This window comes from Oryctolagus cuniculus, chromosome 6 (genome assembly GCF_051225735.1).
Source record: "Oryctolagus cuniculus isolate XC-2025 breed Fujian yellow rabbit chromosome 6, ASM5122573v1, whole genome shotgun sequence".
Classification (NCBI taxonomy): Eukaryota; Metazoa; Chordata; class Mammalia; order Lagomorpha; family Leporidae; genus Oryctolagus; species Oryctolagus cuniculus.
The window spans coordinates 80,479,236-80,495,208 of NC_142872.1; the positions used below are offsets into that span (position 1 = coordinate 80,479,236).

The 15,973-nt window shown below is 38.4% G+C and overlaps 1 protein-coding gene across 6 annotated transcripts in view; it reads left to right on the forward strand.

Moving 5' to 3' along the window:
* The window catches only part of RP1 (RP1 axonemal microtubule associated), a 376,321-nt gene that overhangs the window by 206,663 nt on the left and 153,685 nt on the right, over nt 1–15,973 (forward strand). For all 6 annotated transcript variants that reach the window (XR_016235656.1, XM_089335241.1, XM_089335243.1 and 3 more), the window contains exons 16-17: nt 574–751; nt 13,263–13,394. Coding sequence is in view for 5 of the 6 variants with exons in the window: in XM_089335241.1 (XP_089191367.1) it covers nt 574–751; nt 13,263–13,394 (310 nt within the window). In the remaining variant the exon portion in view is untranslated. The remainder of the gene's footprint in view (nt 1–573; nt 752–13,262; nt 13,395–15,973) is intronic.

The following is a 15,973-nucleotide window of genomic DNA, read 5'->3' on the forward strand; positions in this document are numbered from 1 at the left end:
CTGCTTGATTTTATCTCCTGTTGTTTTGTTCATCATGGTCCTTGGGAGTAATAGGCTATATCATACACGCATGCACGCACACATACACACACATACACGTTACACACATTATTGAACCTGTATGTGACATAAGTTTTTCTGTTAGGTTTCTGTAAGTCCAAGCTACAATGTTCACATAATGAAGAAATTTGTTACTGATACATTTCTCAGAAAGTATCCCCATCAAGCAGTGCATGGCTATTTTATGAAGAGTAAAACTTCATATTTTAGTGTACTGTGTTCACGTCTATAAGTCAGCCCCTCTGAAATGAAACACAGCAGACACTACACTGTCCTTAAATGAAGCTCCTTTGTGATTCAGAGGGTTTTCCTCAAAGGCATAAGCCATTGCCTCTGCCTATCAGGTGGTCTCTGTTTCTAGATCTTAGGGAACTTGATGAATCACACAGTGCAATTAACAGGAAAATGTTCTGAATTTATCATGATGTTTTGAAACTTAAGTAAAACAATATTCTTGCAAAATTACTGGTTTCAGTGTTGGCTCACACTTACGAAAGCATGTATTGATTGTAGGGTACAGGAGACGTTGACTGTCATTTTAAAATTAAGAAGAACTTGGAAAATGCATCCATAAGTTTGGAATCTGCGAGGAGCCCTGGATTGTTTGTTGGACTTTGGTCAGATGGACAGACAAGACCAGTTGTTTATACTAAGGATGAAAATGTTTGCTTCTATCCACAAGTCATCCAATGTATGTTTTCTCTGAAATACTTTGGTTTTGACTTGCTGTGTGATGATTTAGGTACTTTAATCACATTTTTACTAAGAAAATCTCTACGATTTAGCTTTTATGGTTATAATTCTAGGAGCACTGGAAGAAGAACATAATGAAGACCACTTACCTCAAATTTTAGATAATTAATGCCAGATACAGAGCTTTTGTTACATTTAACTCCTTTACATCTTTTAATTTGTGTATTTGAATTCACGTGTGTGTGTGTCCATGTTTATATTTGAATATTTTTGTTATTTAAGAATATCTCTGCACTCTGAGAGAGGATGAAGCTGTTAAAAATATTCAGGTTTATTACTTTTTTAAAATAATTTGAAAGGCAGAGCAGGGGTGGAGAGAGACATACAGACAGAAAGAGACAGACAGACTGAAAAAGATCTGTTATATGCTGGTTTACTTCCCAAATGCCTGCAACAGCTGGGGTTGGACTGGGCCAAAACCAGGAGCTGGGAACTCAGATTTTGGGTCTCCCATGTGTGTGGCAGGAACTCAAATACTTGATTCATAGACCTGCAACATCACAAAGTGGGTACATATTAGCAGGAAGCTAGAATCAAGAGTGGAACTAGGACTTGAAGCCAGGCACTCAAATACGGGATGCCAGTGTCCCAAACAATGCCACATATCCACTCCCATTGCTTTAATTTTTAATTCTTGCAGTATAAAAGGAGATTAAATAAAGATCAATATCAACAGGATTTGAGCTTTGCTTGAACCCCAAGGCTAATGAGGTACATATTGTGGTTATTATTTTTAAAGATTTATTTATTTATTTGAAGGTCAGAGTTACACAGAGAGAGGAGAGGCAGAGATAGTTGGATATATATACAGAGAAAGGTCTTCCAACTGCTGGTTCACTCCCTAATTGGCTGCAACAACCAGAGCTGCGCCTCTCCGAAGCCAGGAGCCGGGAGCTTCTTCTGGGTCTCCCATATGGGTGCAGGGGCCCAAGCACTTGGGTCATCTTCTACTATTTTCCCAGGCCATAGCTGAGAGCTGGATTGCAAGTGGAGCAGCTGGAGCATGAACCAGCATGAATTTTTGATGCTGGCACTGCATGCAGGCAGCTTCACCTGCTGTGCCACAGCGCTAGCTCCCATATGCTGGTTTTTAATGGTCTGAACGTTTAGTTTGCTGCCAATTTGTACCTGGTGTGGGTCCATAAAATTTGGCTTAAATCAAACTCTGGATAATTATCTTAGCCAGCCTGACTCTTCTTTACTTTTTTTTTTTTTGGTATGAGTCTACCTATATGTATGTGTATGTGTGTGTGTGTGTGTGTGTAAAATACACTAAGGAAGATAGTGTAAAGTAAGAACACAGCCTTATTTAGCGTGATGGCATATCTGGCCCTATTGTTTATGGTATCTGCCTTAATTACTTCTCAGTGTTTAGTTGCCACATTCAAAATTTTACAAATCACTGGGCTAGTATACCCTAAGTTACTGCCATCACTTCCCCAATCCACAGGATGACAGGGAGTACATTCCTGATCAGCAAAATGCATGTGCTACTGTCTCTGGAGCTCTGATGAGAAACAGATGACTTGGAAGTAGGCAGAAGGATATAGGCTAGCGTAGAAGAGCATTGAGAAATGGCTAGCAGGGGACAGCCCCTGACTGGAATAGAAGGAAGGAATGAGAAATAATGAGGAGGGAGCAGAAAAGTAAAGAAGAGAATGAGAAGATAGCAATAATTAGAAAAGGAAGCGAGAAACAGAAAAAGTAATTTGTGGCATCGCACGGGAGAGAATGAATAACCTCGTTTGTCATCTTAGGGCATTAGCATCAATAGAAGCAATAGAAATGAAGTCATTCTTCTTTACTGACTAAATCTAATTCTATTACTGGAGCCTGGATTGTTTGTGTTTCTTTATTTACTGGTGGCAACTACCTTTCTTAAAAAGTGCAGGAATATAGGGGACATGGCTTTAACATTTTGTGGGTGCATTGTAAATCCTAGGAGTTCCAAAGTAGGGTATAAAAGCATCAACCTTTCTTCAAAATACAGTTTCTAGTAATACCTACCCATTTCATAGGAAAAGATTCCCAGTGTTAAGAAATCCATGTGTGTACCTCATGCATTTTGGCTTCTACATCAAATTCGTATTTTTTTCTGCTGGTACCGTAATGAAACGTTTACCTGCAGAATAATTCACTGCAATTCCTCTTAGAAATTTATGTTAATGTTAATTAATCATTAAACTCTGAACACTTCAGCAGAAGGAAGTACACAGAATGGTTCAGGTACAAAGGCTTGTGTTTACTATAAGGGAGGGAACCATTGGGAATTCTGGTTTGTGTAGATATATGTCCTTACTTTTACCCACTTCCCCCTTTTCCCAAGTAAAGTTAGGTTTCCTTCAAATAGCTACTGTGTGGAAGGAACCACTGAGCTATAGCCAGCCCAGGTTTCCTGTGGGATAAGAAAAACAGAATGGTTTCCAAACCATTTCCTGAGTAACTGATGCTCGCATGCCAGTGGCCATCTTGGCACGGCCTTCTCATTCCACCACTTCAATTCTCCACTTTCAGCAATAGGCAAATCAACGAGGCAGAAAATCAATAAGGAAACAGCAGATTTAATCAACACTATAGACCAAATGGACCTAACAGATATCTACAGTACTTTTCATCCTACAGTTGCATTATATACATTCTTCTCAGCAATTCATGGAATTTTCTCTAGGATTGACCACATATTCTGGCCATAAAGCAAGTCTCAGCAAATTTTAAAAAGTTGAAATCATACCATGCATCTTCTAATACCACAATGTAATGAAGCTGGAAATCAGCAACTCAGGAATCTCTAGAGCATATGGAAACACATGTAGCCTAAACAGCGTGCTCCTGAATGAACAGTGGATCACTGAAGAAATCATAAAAGAAATAAAAAAACATTCTGGAAACAAATGAAGATAACACAAAAAACTTATGGGCTACAATAAAAGCAGTGTCAAGAGGAAACTTTATAGCAATAGGTGCCTACATCAAGAAATTGGAAAACCACCAAATAAATGAGCTTTCGATGCATCTCAAGGATCTTGAAAAATAACAGCAAACCAAACCCCATATTAGTAGGAGAAAAGAAATAATTAAAATTAGAGAAGAAATCAACAAAATTGAATCCAAAAAAATACAAAATGTCAGCAAAATGAAGAGTAGGTTTTTTTGAAAAAATAAACACAATTGACACACCATTGGCCCAGCTAGCCAAAAAAAAGGAGAAAGAAGACCCAAAACAATAAAATTAGAGATGAAAAAGGAAATGGAACAACAGATACCACAGAAATAAAAAGAATCATCAGAAATTACTACAAAGAGCTGTATGCCAACAAACTGGGGAACCCAGAAGAAATGGATAGATTCCTGGACACATACAACTTACCTAAATTGAGCTTGAAAACATGGAAAACCTAAACAGACCCATAACCAACGTAGAAATTGAATTAGTAATAAAGGCCCTCCCAACAAAGAAAGGCCCAGGACCGGATGGATTCACTGCTGAATTCTACCAGACATTTAAAGAACTAACTCCAATTCTTCTCAAACTATTCAGAACAATTGAGAGGGAATCCTCCCAAATTCGTTCTACAAAGCCAGAATCACCTTAATTCCTAAACCTGAAATAGATGCCGCAGGGAAAGAGAATTACAGACCAATTTTCCTGATGAGCATAGAAGCACAAATCCTCAACAAAATTCTAGCCAATCGAATATTCAACAACATATCAGAAAGATCATCCACCCAGACCAAGTGGGATTTATCCTCAGTATGCAGGGATGGCTCAACATTCACAAATCAAACAATGTGATACATCATATTAACAAACTGCAGAACAAAAACCATATGATTATCTCAATAGATGCAGAGAAAGAATTTGATAAAATACAACACCATTTCATGATTAAAACTCTAAGCAAATTGGGTATAGAAGGAACATTTCTCAGCACAATCAAGACAATTTATGACAAACCATGGCCAGTGATGTCCTGAATGAGGAAAAGTTGGAAGCATTCCCACTAAGATCTGGTACCAGACAGGGATGCACACTCTCACCATTGCTATTCAATATACTTCTAGAATTTTTAGGCAGAGCCATTAGGCAAGAAAAAGAAATCAAAGGAATACAAATTGGGAAGGAAGAAGTCAAAGTATCCCTTTTTGCAGATGACATGATTCTATATATAGGGGATCCAAATCACTTCACTAAGAGACTGTTGGAACTCATTGGAGAGTTTGGTAAAGTAGCAGGATGTAAAGTCAATACACAAAAATCAACAGCCTTGTTATACACAGACAATTCCATGTCTGACAAAAAACTTCTAAGATAATTTCATTCACAATAGTTACAAAACAAATCAAATGCCTTGGAATAAATTTAACCAAGGATGTCAAAGATCTCTATGATGAGAATTAAGAACATTAAAGAAAGAAATAGGATTAAGCCAGTCCCAAAGGAACAAATATCATATGTTCTCCCTGATCGGCGACAACTAACTGAGCACCAAAGGGGAAACTTGTTGAAGTGAAATGGACACTATGAGAAACAGTGACTTGATCAGCTCTTGTCCTGACGGTTGATGTACAATGTAATACTTTATCCATTTTAGTATTTTTTTTGTTCTAGTAGCATTGGTTGAACTCTGTAATTAACACACAATTATTCTTAGGTGTTTAAATTTTAACTGAAATGTGATCCCTGTTAGGAATTTGGAAAACATTATGTTGAGTGAAATAAGCCAATCCCAAAGGGACAAATACCACTTGTTCTCCTTGATAGGTGACAACTAACTGAGCACCAAAAAGGAAACCTGTTAAAGTGAAATGAACACTATGAGAAACGGTGACTTGATTAGCCCTCACCCTGACTGTTGATGAGCAGCTTAATATGTTATCCCTCTTAGTATTTATTTTATTTGTTCTACTTAATACTTTTGGTTGAATATTGTAATCAATACACAATTCTTCTTAAGTGCTGAAACTTAACTGAAAAGTGATCACTTTTCAATATAAGAGTGGGAATAAGAGAGGGAAGAGATGTGCAATTCGGGACATGCTCATGCTGACTTACCTCAAATGGTAGAGTTAGAAACATACCAGGGGATTCGAATTCAATCCCATCGAGGTGGCATGTACCAATGCCATCTCACTAGTCCAAGTGATCAATTTCTGTTCACAATTGATCATAATGATAGGACTAAGAACCAAAGGGATCACATAAACAAGACTAGTGTCTGCAAATACTAGCTGATAGAATCAAAAAGGGAGAGAATGATCCAACATGGGAAGTGAGATACACAGCAGACCCATAGAATGGCAAATGTCCTAAACAGCACTCTGGCCTCATAATGAGCCCTTAAGGCATGCGGATCTGGCTGAAAAGCCCATGAGAGTATTTCAGGCATGGAAAGCCAAGACACTCTGGGGGAAAAAAAAACCTAAATGAAAGATCTCCGTGAGTGAGATCCCAGTGGAAAGAATGGGTCATCAAAGAAGGAGGTACCTTTCTCTGAAGGGAGGAGACAACTTCCACTTTGACCATGGCCTTGTCTAAATATGATCAGAGTCAGCGAACTCAGGGAGCTTCCATAGGCTTGGCAGCTCATGACAAGAGCCTCGGGTGATTACTGATGCCATAAACAAGAGTGTCAATTTGTTAAGTCAACAACAGGAGTCACTGTGCACTTACTCCTCATGTAGGATCTTTGTCCTTAGTGTGCTGTACATTGAGATTTAATGCTATAACTAGTACTCAAACAGTATTTTTCACTTTATGTTTCTGTGTGGGAGCAAACTGTTGAAATCTTTACTTAATGTATGCTAAACTGATCTTCTGTATATAAAGAGAATCGAAAATGAATCTTGATGTGAATGGAAGGGGAGAGGAAGTGGATAAGGGGAGGGTTGTGGGTTGGAGGGACATTATGGGGGGGAAGACATTGTAATCCATATTCTGTATTTTGGAAATTTATATTCATTAAGTAAAAGTTAAAAAAATAGTATAAAAAAGGAAAGAAATAGGAAAATATAGAAAAAATGGAAAAATCTTCCATGTTCATATTTTGGAAGAATTAATATCATCAAAATGTCCATTCTTCAGAAAAAAATTTACAGATTCAATGTGATACCAAACTAAACACCAAAGACATTCTTCTCAAATCTAGAAAAAATGATGCTGAAATTCTTATGGAGGCCACAGGAGAACTCAAATAGCTAAAGCAATCTTATAAAACAAAAACAAAACTGAACGTATCACAATACCAGATTTCAAGATACACTACAAAGAAGTTATAATCAAAACAGTCTGGTACTGGTACAAAAATAGATGGATAGACCAATGGAACAGAATAGAAATACCAGAAATCAATCCAAACATCTACAACCAATTTATATTTGATCAAGGAGCTAAAACCAATCCCTGGAGCAAGGACAATATCTTCAAAAAATGGTGCTGGGAAAACTGGATTTCCACATACAGAAGTATGAAACCAGACCCCTACCTCAAACCTTACACAAAAATCCACTCAACATGGATTAAAGATCTAAATATATGGCCTGACACCATCAAATTATTAGAGAACATTTGAAAAACCCTGCAGAATATTGGCACAGGCAGAGACTTCTTGGAAAAAAACCCAGGGGTGCAGGCAAAGCCAAATTTAACAAATGAGATTCCTTCACATTGAGAAGTTTCTGTATGAGAAAAGTAATAGTCAGCAAAGTGAAGAGGCATCTGACAAAATGGGAGAAAGTATTTACAAATGATGCAAATAATAAAGGATAAATAACCAGAATCTACAAAAAGATCAAGAAACTCCACAACAACAAAGCAAATAACCCAGTTAAGAGATGGGCCAAAGACTTAAACAGACGTTTTTCAAAAGAGGAAATGGCCAACAGACACATGAAAAAATGCTCAGGATCATTAGCTGTCAGGGAAATGCAAATCAAAACCACAGTGAGGTTTCACTTCACCCCGGCTAGAATGAATTTCAGACAGAAACCAACAAACAACAAATGCTGGCCAGGATGTGGGGAGAAAGATACCCTAATCCACTGTCAGTGGGAATGCAAACTGCTAAAACTACTATCGAAGATAGTTTGAAGGTACCTCAGAAATCTGAATATAGTCCTACCATATGACCCAGCCATTACACTCCAAAGAATTTATGAAAGGGATATGAAATCAGCAAATAAAAGAGCTATCTGCACCTCCATGTTTATTGTAGCTCAATTCACAATAGCTAAGACATGGAACCAACTAAATGGTCATTAACAGAAGACTGGATAAAGAAATTATTGGATATGTACTCTATGGAATACTACACAGCAGTAAAAAATTAAATCTGGTCATTTTTAACAAAATGGATGAATCTGGAAGACATCATTTTTAGTGATATAAGCCATTCCCAAATGGATAAATGCAATATGTTCTCCATCATCTGGGACAACTAACAGAGCACCTAAAAGGAAACCTGTAGATGTGAAATTGACATTATGAGAAGCAAATGTTTGAATTGCCCTTGTTTTGACTGTTGAGTAACAGTTTATTATCTTATTTTTTTTACTATTTTCTTACTTAATACCATTGGCTGAACTCTTAATGCAGAATTATTCATATGTGCTTAAATCCAATTGAAAATAGATCCCAGTAAAAAACAAGGTGGGAATAAGAGAAGGAGATGTATAGTTTTGCACACATTCAAACAGACTTACCCCTATGGGTAAAGGTAAGAACTTGCCATAGGGCTACAAATCCCATTAAGCTAGGTGGTACTAATGCCATCTTAGGTGTTACAGTGATCATAATAAGTGTGTAATTGATCATATAGATAGGATTAAGTTTCAAAGAGATCACTTAAATAAGACCAAGTGTCTGATAATAATAACAATAGATAGAATTAAAAAGGAGACAATGCTCCAACATGGGAAGTAGTCCACACAGCAGACTCATAGAACGGGCGCTGGTTCAGTCCTGGCTGCTCCACTTCTGATCCAGCTCTCTGCTATGGCCTGGGAAAGCAGTAGATAACAACCCAAGTCCTTGGCCCCCTGCACCCGCATGGGTGACCTGGAAGAAGCTCTAAACAGCACTCTGACCTCAGAATCATCCCTTAAGGCATTTGGATCTGGTGAAAAGCCCATGAGAACCTTTCAGACGTGGAAAGCCAAGATATTGTGGCAAAGAATGATCTACATGAAGGATCTCTGAGAGTGAGATCCCCATAGAAAGAAGGGGCCATCAAAGAAAGATGTACTTATCTCTGAGGGAGAAGAGAACTTCCACTTTGCTATGGCCTTGTCTAAATAGTGATGGAGTTTGTGGACTTAAAAGGCTTCCATAGCCTTGGCAGCTTATGACAAGAGCCTTGGGTGATCACTGAGGTCATAAATATTAATGTCAATGGTATCATTAAATCAACAACAGGAGTCACTGTGTACTTGCTCCCCATGTAGGACATCTGGCCTTAATGAATTGTGCTATGAGAATTAAGTGTAAAACTTGTTTTTAAATAGTACTCTATACTTTGTGTGTCTGTGTGGGTGCAAACTGTGCAAATCTTTACTTAGTATAGAGTTGGTCTTCTGCATATAAAGTTAATTAAAAACTAATCTTGATGAAGATTGGAATGAGAGAGGGAGTAGGATGTGGTATGGGAGCAGGGGTGGGAGGGTGTGTATGGGGGAAGAACTGCTATATTCCTAAAGCTGTACCTGTGAAACTGGTATTCTTTAAAAAAAACTTTCTTTTTTCTTTTTTTGCCAGGCAGAGTTAGACAATGAGAGAGAGAGACATAGAGAGAGTCACAGACAGTGAGAGAGAGAGACAGAAAGGTCTTCCTTCCATTGGTTCACTCCCCCAATGGCCACTACGGCCAGCACGCTGAGCCCATCCAAAGCCAGGAGCTGGGTACTTCCTCCTGGTCTCCCACGTGGATGCAGGGGCCCAAGCAGTTGGGCCATCCTCCACTGCCCTTCCAGGCCACAGCAGAGAGCCAGACTGGAAGAGGAGCAACGAGGACTAGTACCTGACACCCCAACTGGGACTAGAACCCCAGGTGCCAGCGCCATAGGTAGAGGATTAACCATGTGAGTCATGGCGCTGGCCTAAATAAAAGCTTTCTAAAGAAAGAAAGAAAAAAAAAGAAAGCACAGTGCCTGGCTCAGAGTAGTTGTGCAAGGTGTCCTTGTTAAAGGAATGAATGGCATAGAAGAAATGTTGTGTATTATTTCCATAGCTAGCAATAGACCCCTAATTAAATTAATTAACATCTCAATCTCTATTTTGTCACCTGTAAATGAAAATAATGATACTGTTTTAGAGTAAGAACTTTTTGCCTGAGTCTGTGAACCTTAGGAAATTGCAAGTAAACATATTTTGAGGAAGTACATTGTGTGCAAATATGCATGAGTGTGCATTTGAAGTGAGAAGATGTACATGACCTTCTTTAGATTTTCAAAAGGATCAATGACTCAGAAAGTATTAAAAACTATCTTATAGTGTTTTGTGCAGAGAGTGACATTTTTAAAGTTCATATCAATCACACTAATCATTTTATCATTTTAGAATCACTGTATATGGTAGATTGAACATGTTCCATTAACTTCGTCCTCTCCCTGCCATTCTGATCCCTTTGAAACTGTAGGGTTTTTGTTTGTTTGTTTAATTTGAGAGATAGTGAGAGAGAGAGAGGCACAGACAAAGGCGGACAGAGCTCCCATCTACTCCTCAAATGCCTGTAATAGGTGTGGCTGGGTTTGGCCAGAAATAAAACCAGGAAACTGAGAACATAACCCAGGTCTCCCACATGGGTGACAGGAACTCTACTATTTGAGCTATAACTTGCTGCCTTCCAGGTTACACATTAGAAGGATGCTGGAGTCAGGGGTTCAAGCCAGGAATTGAACTCAGATACTTGGGCATCTTGACTGAATAGGCTAAACACGAGTATCTTGCTGCAAGTTTTGAATTACTTTTGTTTCATTATAGACAGAGAAGTCCAACTCCAAAGCTTGTTTTAGTAGGATAAACTTTTCCTTGTAGTTACCTGGAAAGCATCATTGAAGTTATGAATTACTCTGCACATTAAATAGACTTGGATAGGGAAAGAGATAGTGGTAGGGAGAGGACAATAAAGTTGCATTTCATCGTAGTTTTTATTTTGCATTGTTGTTGATAAATTTTCACATTTTTTCTTAAATTGTGAAAGTCAGATTACAAGAGAACACGGGTGAGAATTGTCCCAACTCAGAGTATTATTGGAGGCCCACTTTGATATTTGGATTTTGGACCTCCTTCTGTGATCCACCTGACTAAAACGTAACAGTGAGTACGACACTGGGCAGAGGGATTGAAACATCCTGAATGGCATTTCCAGCAAATGGCTTCTGTGTTTTAGTTTCTGGCTGTGTTGTTTCCATTGTGAAAGGCTGATGTTGAATGTGGAGAAGCCAGAGTAAGGAGGGTGGGGAGCTGAGGGATGCTCACTCATTTCACAATTCTACTTCGGCTGACCCTGTTGTGTAACCCTTGCTGTACTTGTTTCTACTTTCTGGGCTGGTACATTGATTGCTTCCTCCCCTCTGTTCCTTGTGTACTTTGTGCCTTTGTCTGTTATAGCACTCAACAGAGTGTTCAGAAGTTAGCATTTGTGTGTTCTCCCTTTGGGCTGTAATCCCATCCATGGCAAAAGCCATGTCTTAGGCATTGATTTAATCCTAGTGCTATGCAAGTGACTGGACAATAGTTTCTCTTCTCTTTACAAATCCTGGGCTTTTGCATTATTCCGTGAATAAATGGGACCTTAATTATTTAGGATCCATTTTCATTTTTTCTTTCCAAGTGTTCATTTACTCTGAATGAGTGTATTTCTAGTTATTTCTGATCTTTCTTTTAATATTTTAAAATTTTGTTATGATTACCAGTCTCCAATGTCGAAGCATTACATTGTAAATAACCCATATGGAAAACTCTTTTTAAAATGGAGTTTGGTATTTAATAGCTTATTATTGTTTGAAATTAAGGATACATGAAGAATAAATAATGTGATCATGGGCAGGTCTTCAGATACTATTTTGTACTGTCTGTGCCATCATTCCATGCGATTAAGCTGCAATAGTTTCTGTTAACCATACCATCAGATTTTCTTGTTTATGAGATATCTAAATCATTAATAGAAATTGTGATATTAAGAAGTAGATGCTATCATGTATAATTATGTAGATTCAGATATGTATGTAGGGACTTCATAGTAGTAGACAATTTCAAAATAGTAGACAATTTCAAAAATTGTGAAAAATGAAATTAAAAGATGTTTATCTTGGTGCAAAAGATTTTTAAATCCATGCATAATTTTTTTCATGCACTTTCCGTGAACTTTTTGAATACCCCTCATATATGACTTTTGTTACTCAAAACTCAGTTTGTTACTCAAACTTCATGGTGTGAATTACTATCATTTAAAAAATAAATTGTCAGGGCCGGCGCTGTGGCATAGCAGATAAAGCCACCGCCTGCAGTGCCAGCATCCCTTATAGGTGTCAGTTCAAGTCCTGGCAGCTCTTCTAATACAGCTCTCTGCTATGGCCTGGGAAAGCAGTAGAAGATGGCCCAAGTCCTTGGGCCCCTGCACCTGTGTGGGAGACCCGGAAGAAGCTCCTGGCTCCTGGCTTCAGATTGGTGCAGCTCTGGCCGTTGTGGCCAGTTGGAGAGTGAACCAGTGGATGAAAGGCTGTCTCTCTCTCTCTCTTCCTCTCCCTCTCCCTCTCCCTCTCCCTCTCCCTCTCCCTCTCCCTCTCTTTCTCTGTGTAACTCTTTCAAATAAATAAATAAATATTAAAAAAATAGTCATCCTAAACCTGATCCTAAATAAAGAACACAAACAACTTAAACTTTGAAATCTGAAATATAAATAGCACTCATGAGCAAATACTGCAAAATGGAAGTCATTATTCAAACAAGTTGGAGATATCTGCTTCTGAAGAAGACTCCAAAACAACTTGCTTCTAAATAAAAGGCAGGAAAGTAGCTACTATTTTTCTTCACTTATAAGTATGTGTGTGTTTTATTGATTCTCATATTTCAGTAAGGTTCTATTTGAATGGTATGTTAGTCGGTTTCCCCATTTGAGGAAGGGAAAGTATTAGATTATCAACGGGGTTCCTATTTATAAAGTGTAAGAAAAATATTCTGAGCATGTCATTTGATTCATACTAGAGTATAAAACTATTGCTTGGATTTACAAAACAGTGAATAGGTTTTATAGCAATATCATTCATGCATAGCCTATTGGTAAGAATAAAAAGTCATTTTCTGGTAACTGCAGTGCGGGGTGTAAAGGTTTGACTAGGCATTGAAGTGGAAACAATACCAAAACTTAAACTTGCATAGCTGAACATATGGTGGGCATTCTGAGAAGAAACAGGTGATTTTTGAAGGATACCATCTTTTAAAATCTTAATTTCAGTTGGCAGAGAAAATCCAGCAGGAATGTCTGCAACACCCAACCAAGGGGAAGAAAATACCTCTGAGCTGTTAAAACAGAAAGAAACACCACCAGCACCTGAAGATAGAACTTTCTTTCCTTCTTCAACTACAAGTAAGCAGTATCTTCCTCCTCCTCCTCTCCTCCCTCCTCACCTGCATTGCTTATTTCAAGAAGAATGTCATATTACTTTTATAATATGTATTATATTATTATAATGTGTTATACCATGTAAACTGCTTTTCAAATAATATCTTGCTTTTTTGTGCTTTAGTTTTATGTTTCAGGAATACATCTATTTTAAAATGTATAAATGTGTCTTTCAATTTTTTTTCATTTTTATTTTTATCTTACTTGAATGAGTCAGACAGACAGAGGTATTCATTTACTGGTTCACTCCTCAAATGGCTGCAGTAGCCAGGGCTGGGCCAGGCCAAAGCTAGAAGGTAGAACCCAATCTGAGTCTCCCATGTGGGTGACAGAGATCCAAATATTTGAACAACCAGTTTCTGCTTCTCAAGGTATACATTAACAGGAAGGTGGATTTGGAAGTGTAGCCAGGACTTGAACCCAGGCACTCATATATGGGATGTGGGAGTCCCAAGTGGCATGCTATATCAAACATCCATCTTTGCATTTGTCTAAATTAATATTCACTATAGGGGCCAGTGCTGTGGCACAGTGGGTTAAAACCGCATCCTGCAGCGCCAGCATCCTGTATGGGCGCCAGTTCTAGTCTCGGCTGCTCCACTTCTGATCCAGCTCTCTGCTATGGCCTGGGAAAGCAGTGGAAAATGGTGCAAGTGCTTGGGCACTTGTACCTGCTTGGGAGACCTGGAAGAAGCTCCTGGTTTCTGGCTTCGGATCAGCTCAGCTCTGGCCGTTGTGGTCATTTGGGGAGTGAACCAGTAGATGGAAGACCTCTCTCTCTCTCTCTCTCTCTCTCTGGCTCTACCTCTCTCTGTAACTCTGTCTTTCAAATAAATAAAATAAAACAAATCTTGGCCAGTGCCGCAGCTCAATAGGCTAATCCTCCATATGCAGCGCCAGCACACTGGGTTCTAGGTCTGGTTGGGGCGCCGGATTCTGTCCCGGTTGCTCCTCTTCCAGTCCAGCTCTCTGCTGTGGCCTGGGAAGGTAGTGGAGGATGGCCCAAGTCCCTGGGCCCTGCACCCACATGGGAGACCAGGAGAAGCACCTGGATCCTGGCTTAAGATCAGCGCGGTGCACTGGCCGTAGCTCGCTGGCCACAGCTTCATTGAGGGGTGAACCAACGAAAAAAGAAAGACCTTTCTCTCTGACTCTCTCTCTCACTGTCCACTCTGCCTGTCAAAAATAAAATAAAATAAAATAAAATAAAACTTTTAAAAAATGTTCACTACAGAACATTCATTTCCAAAGAAGATAGTATTAAGTTTTTATATTATATTGAACTGTCAGAAAGTTTTTATTCATATATTTTATGAGAAACAAGTAGGTTCTTACTAAAGTCCAAGCAACAGCAAAATAATTACCATATCTCTGATATAGAAACTGAGATATGAATAAAGCACTCTAGTCCCAGAGATTTGAATTTCTGTTTCTGCCTTAGTCTGACTTTCTGACTGCTAAATGTATTACCATCCTCTGAGTGAGAAGTACAATGTAGATATATGACAAATTCTATGCATCAGAATCTAGTCATCTTTGGGTAAAATGAAATAGAGGGTCACTCTCTCTGACTATTTTTTAGACCCATGCTAAGAGACAGATGAATAATAATGTTACCTTTAAATTGTGGTCTTGAAAACTACTGAGTGTACTATCTTTCCTTTCAGATAGTAACAGATAATAGATGATGGTATCACATCAACTATAGGGAAGAGCAATTAGCCTTTTGATTTTTATTGCTATTTCTAGTTCTCCATATCCATATTGTGTCATGGACCCATGGAGCAGTGTGAAGAGTCACACTATAAGAAATATGTACTTAGTTAAAACCTCTCACAGAAGAATTCAGTCTTTTGTGAGATACTAGTGGCACCTATATCAGGGATAGTCAACTCAAGTAAAATTTAACTTCATTGAGAATAGCTTGCTTGCTGAAATCTCTAGTATATAATGAGTGGCAAAATGCCTTAGAGAAAGCTTCAGTATGTCTTAAAAATTTTGTTCTGACAAAACAATATTAAAATATTGCAATTGTTAATTTTTTTTTCAAAAATTGAGTGTGGGTTTGATTGTTTATGAGGCAGATAGAGAGAGCAAGAGAGACAGACAGGGAGAGAGAGTGAGCTTCCATTTGCTGGTTCACTCCACAAATGGCTGTACCAGCTTGGGCTGGAGCATGGTCAAAGTCAGGAACTTGCAACAAAATCCAATATTGGTGGCAGGAACTCAATTACTTGAGTCATCATCTGCTATCTACCTTCCAAGGATGACACTGGCAGGAATTAGGAGTCAGAAGCTGGAGTTGAGAATCAAACTCATGTACTCTAATGTGACATGCAGGCATTTTACCCAATAGAACAAATGCTTGTTTCCCATTGTTAAATTTTTAAGGATTGGAAAGTGGAAATGTTTCAATAAGGCAGTTGTAATAAGTAAGTTGTAAAAATAAAATATTAGGCCTCATGATAAATAAATCACTTTTATATTAAATCAATCATCAAATATACCTGTACCTACTAAATATTGGAAATAAAAATTACAAT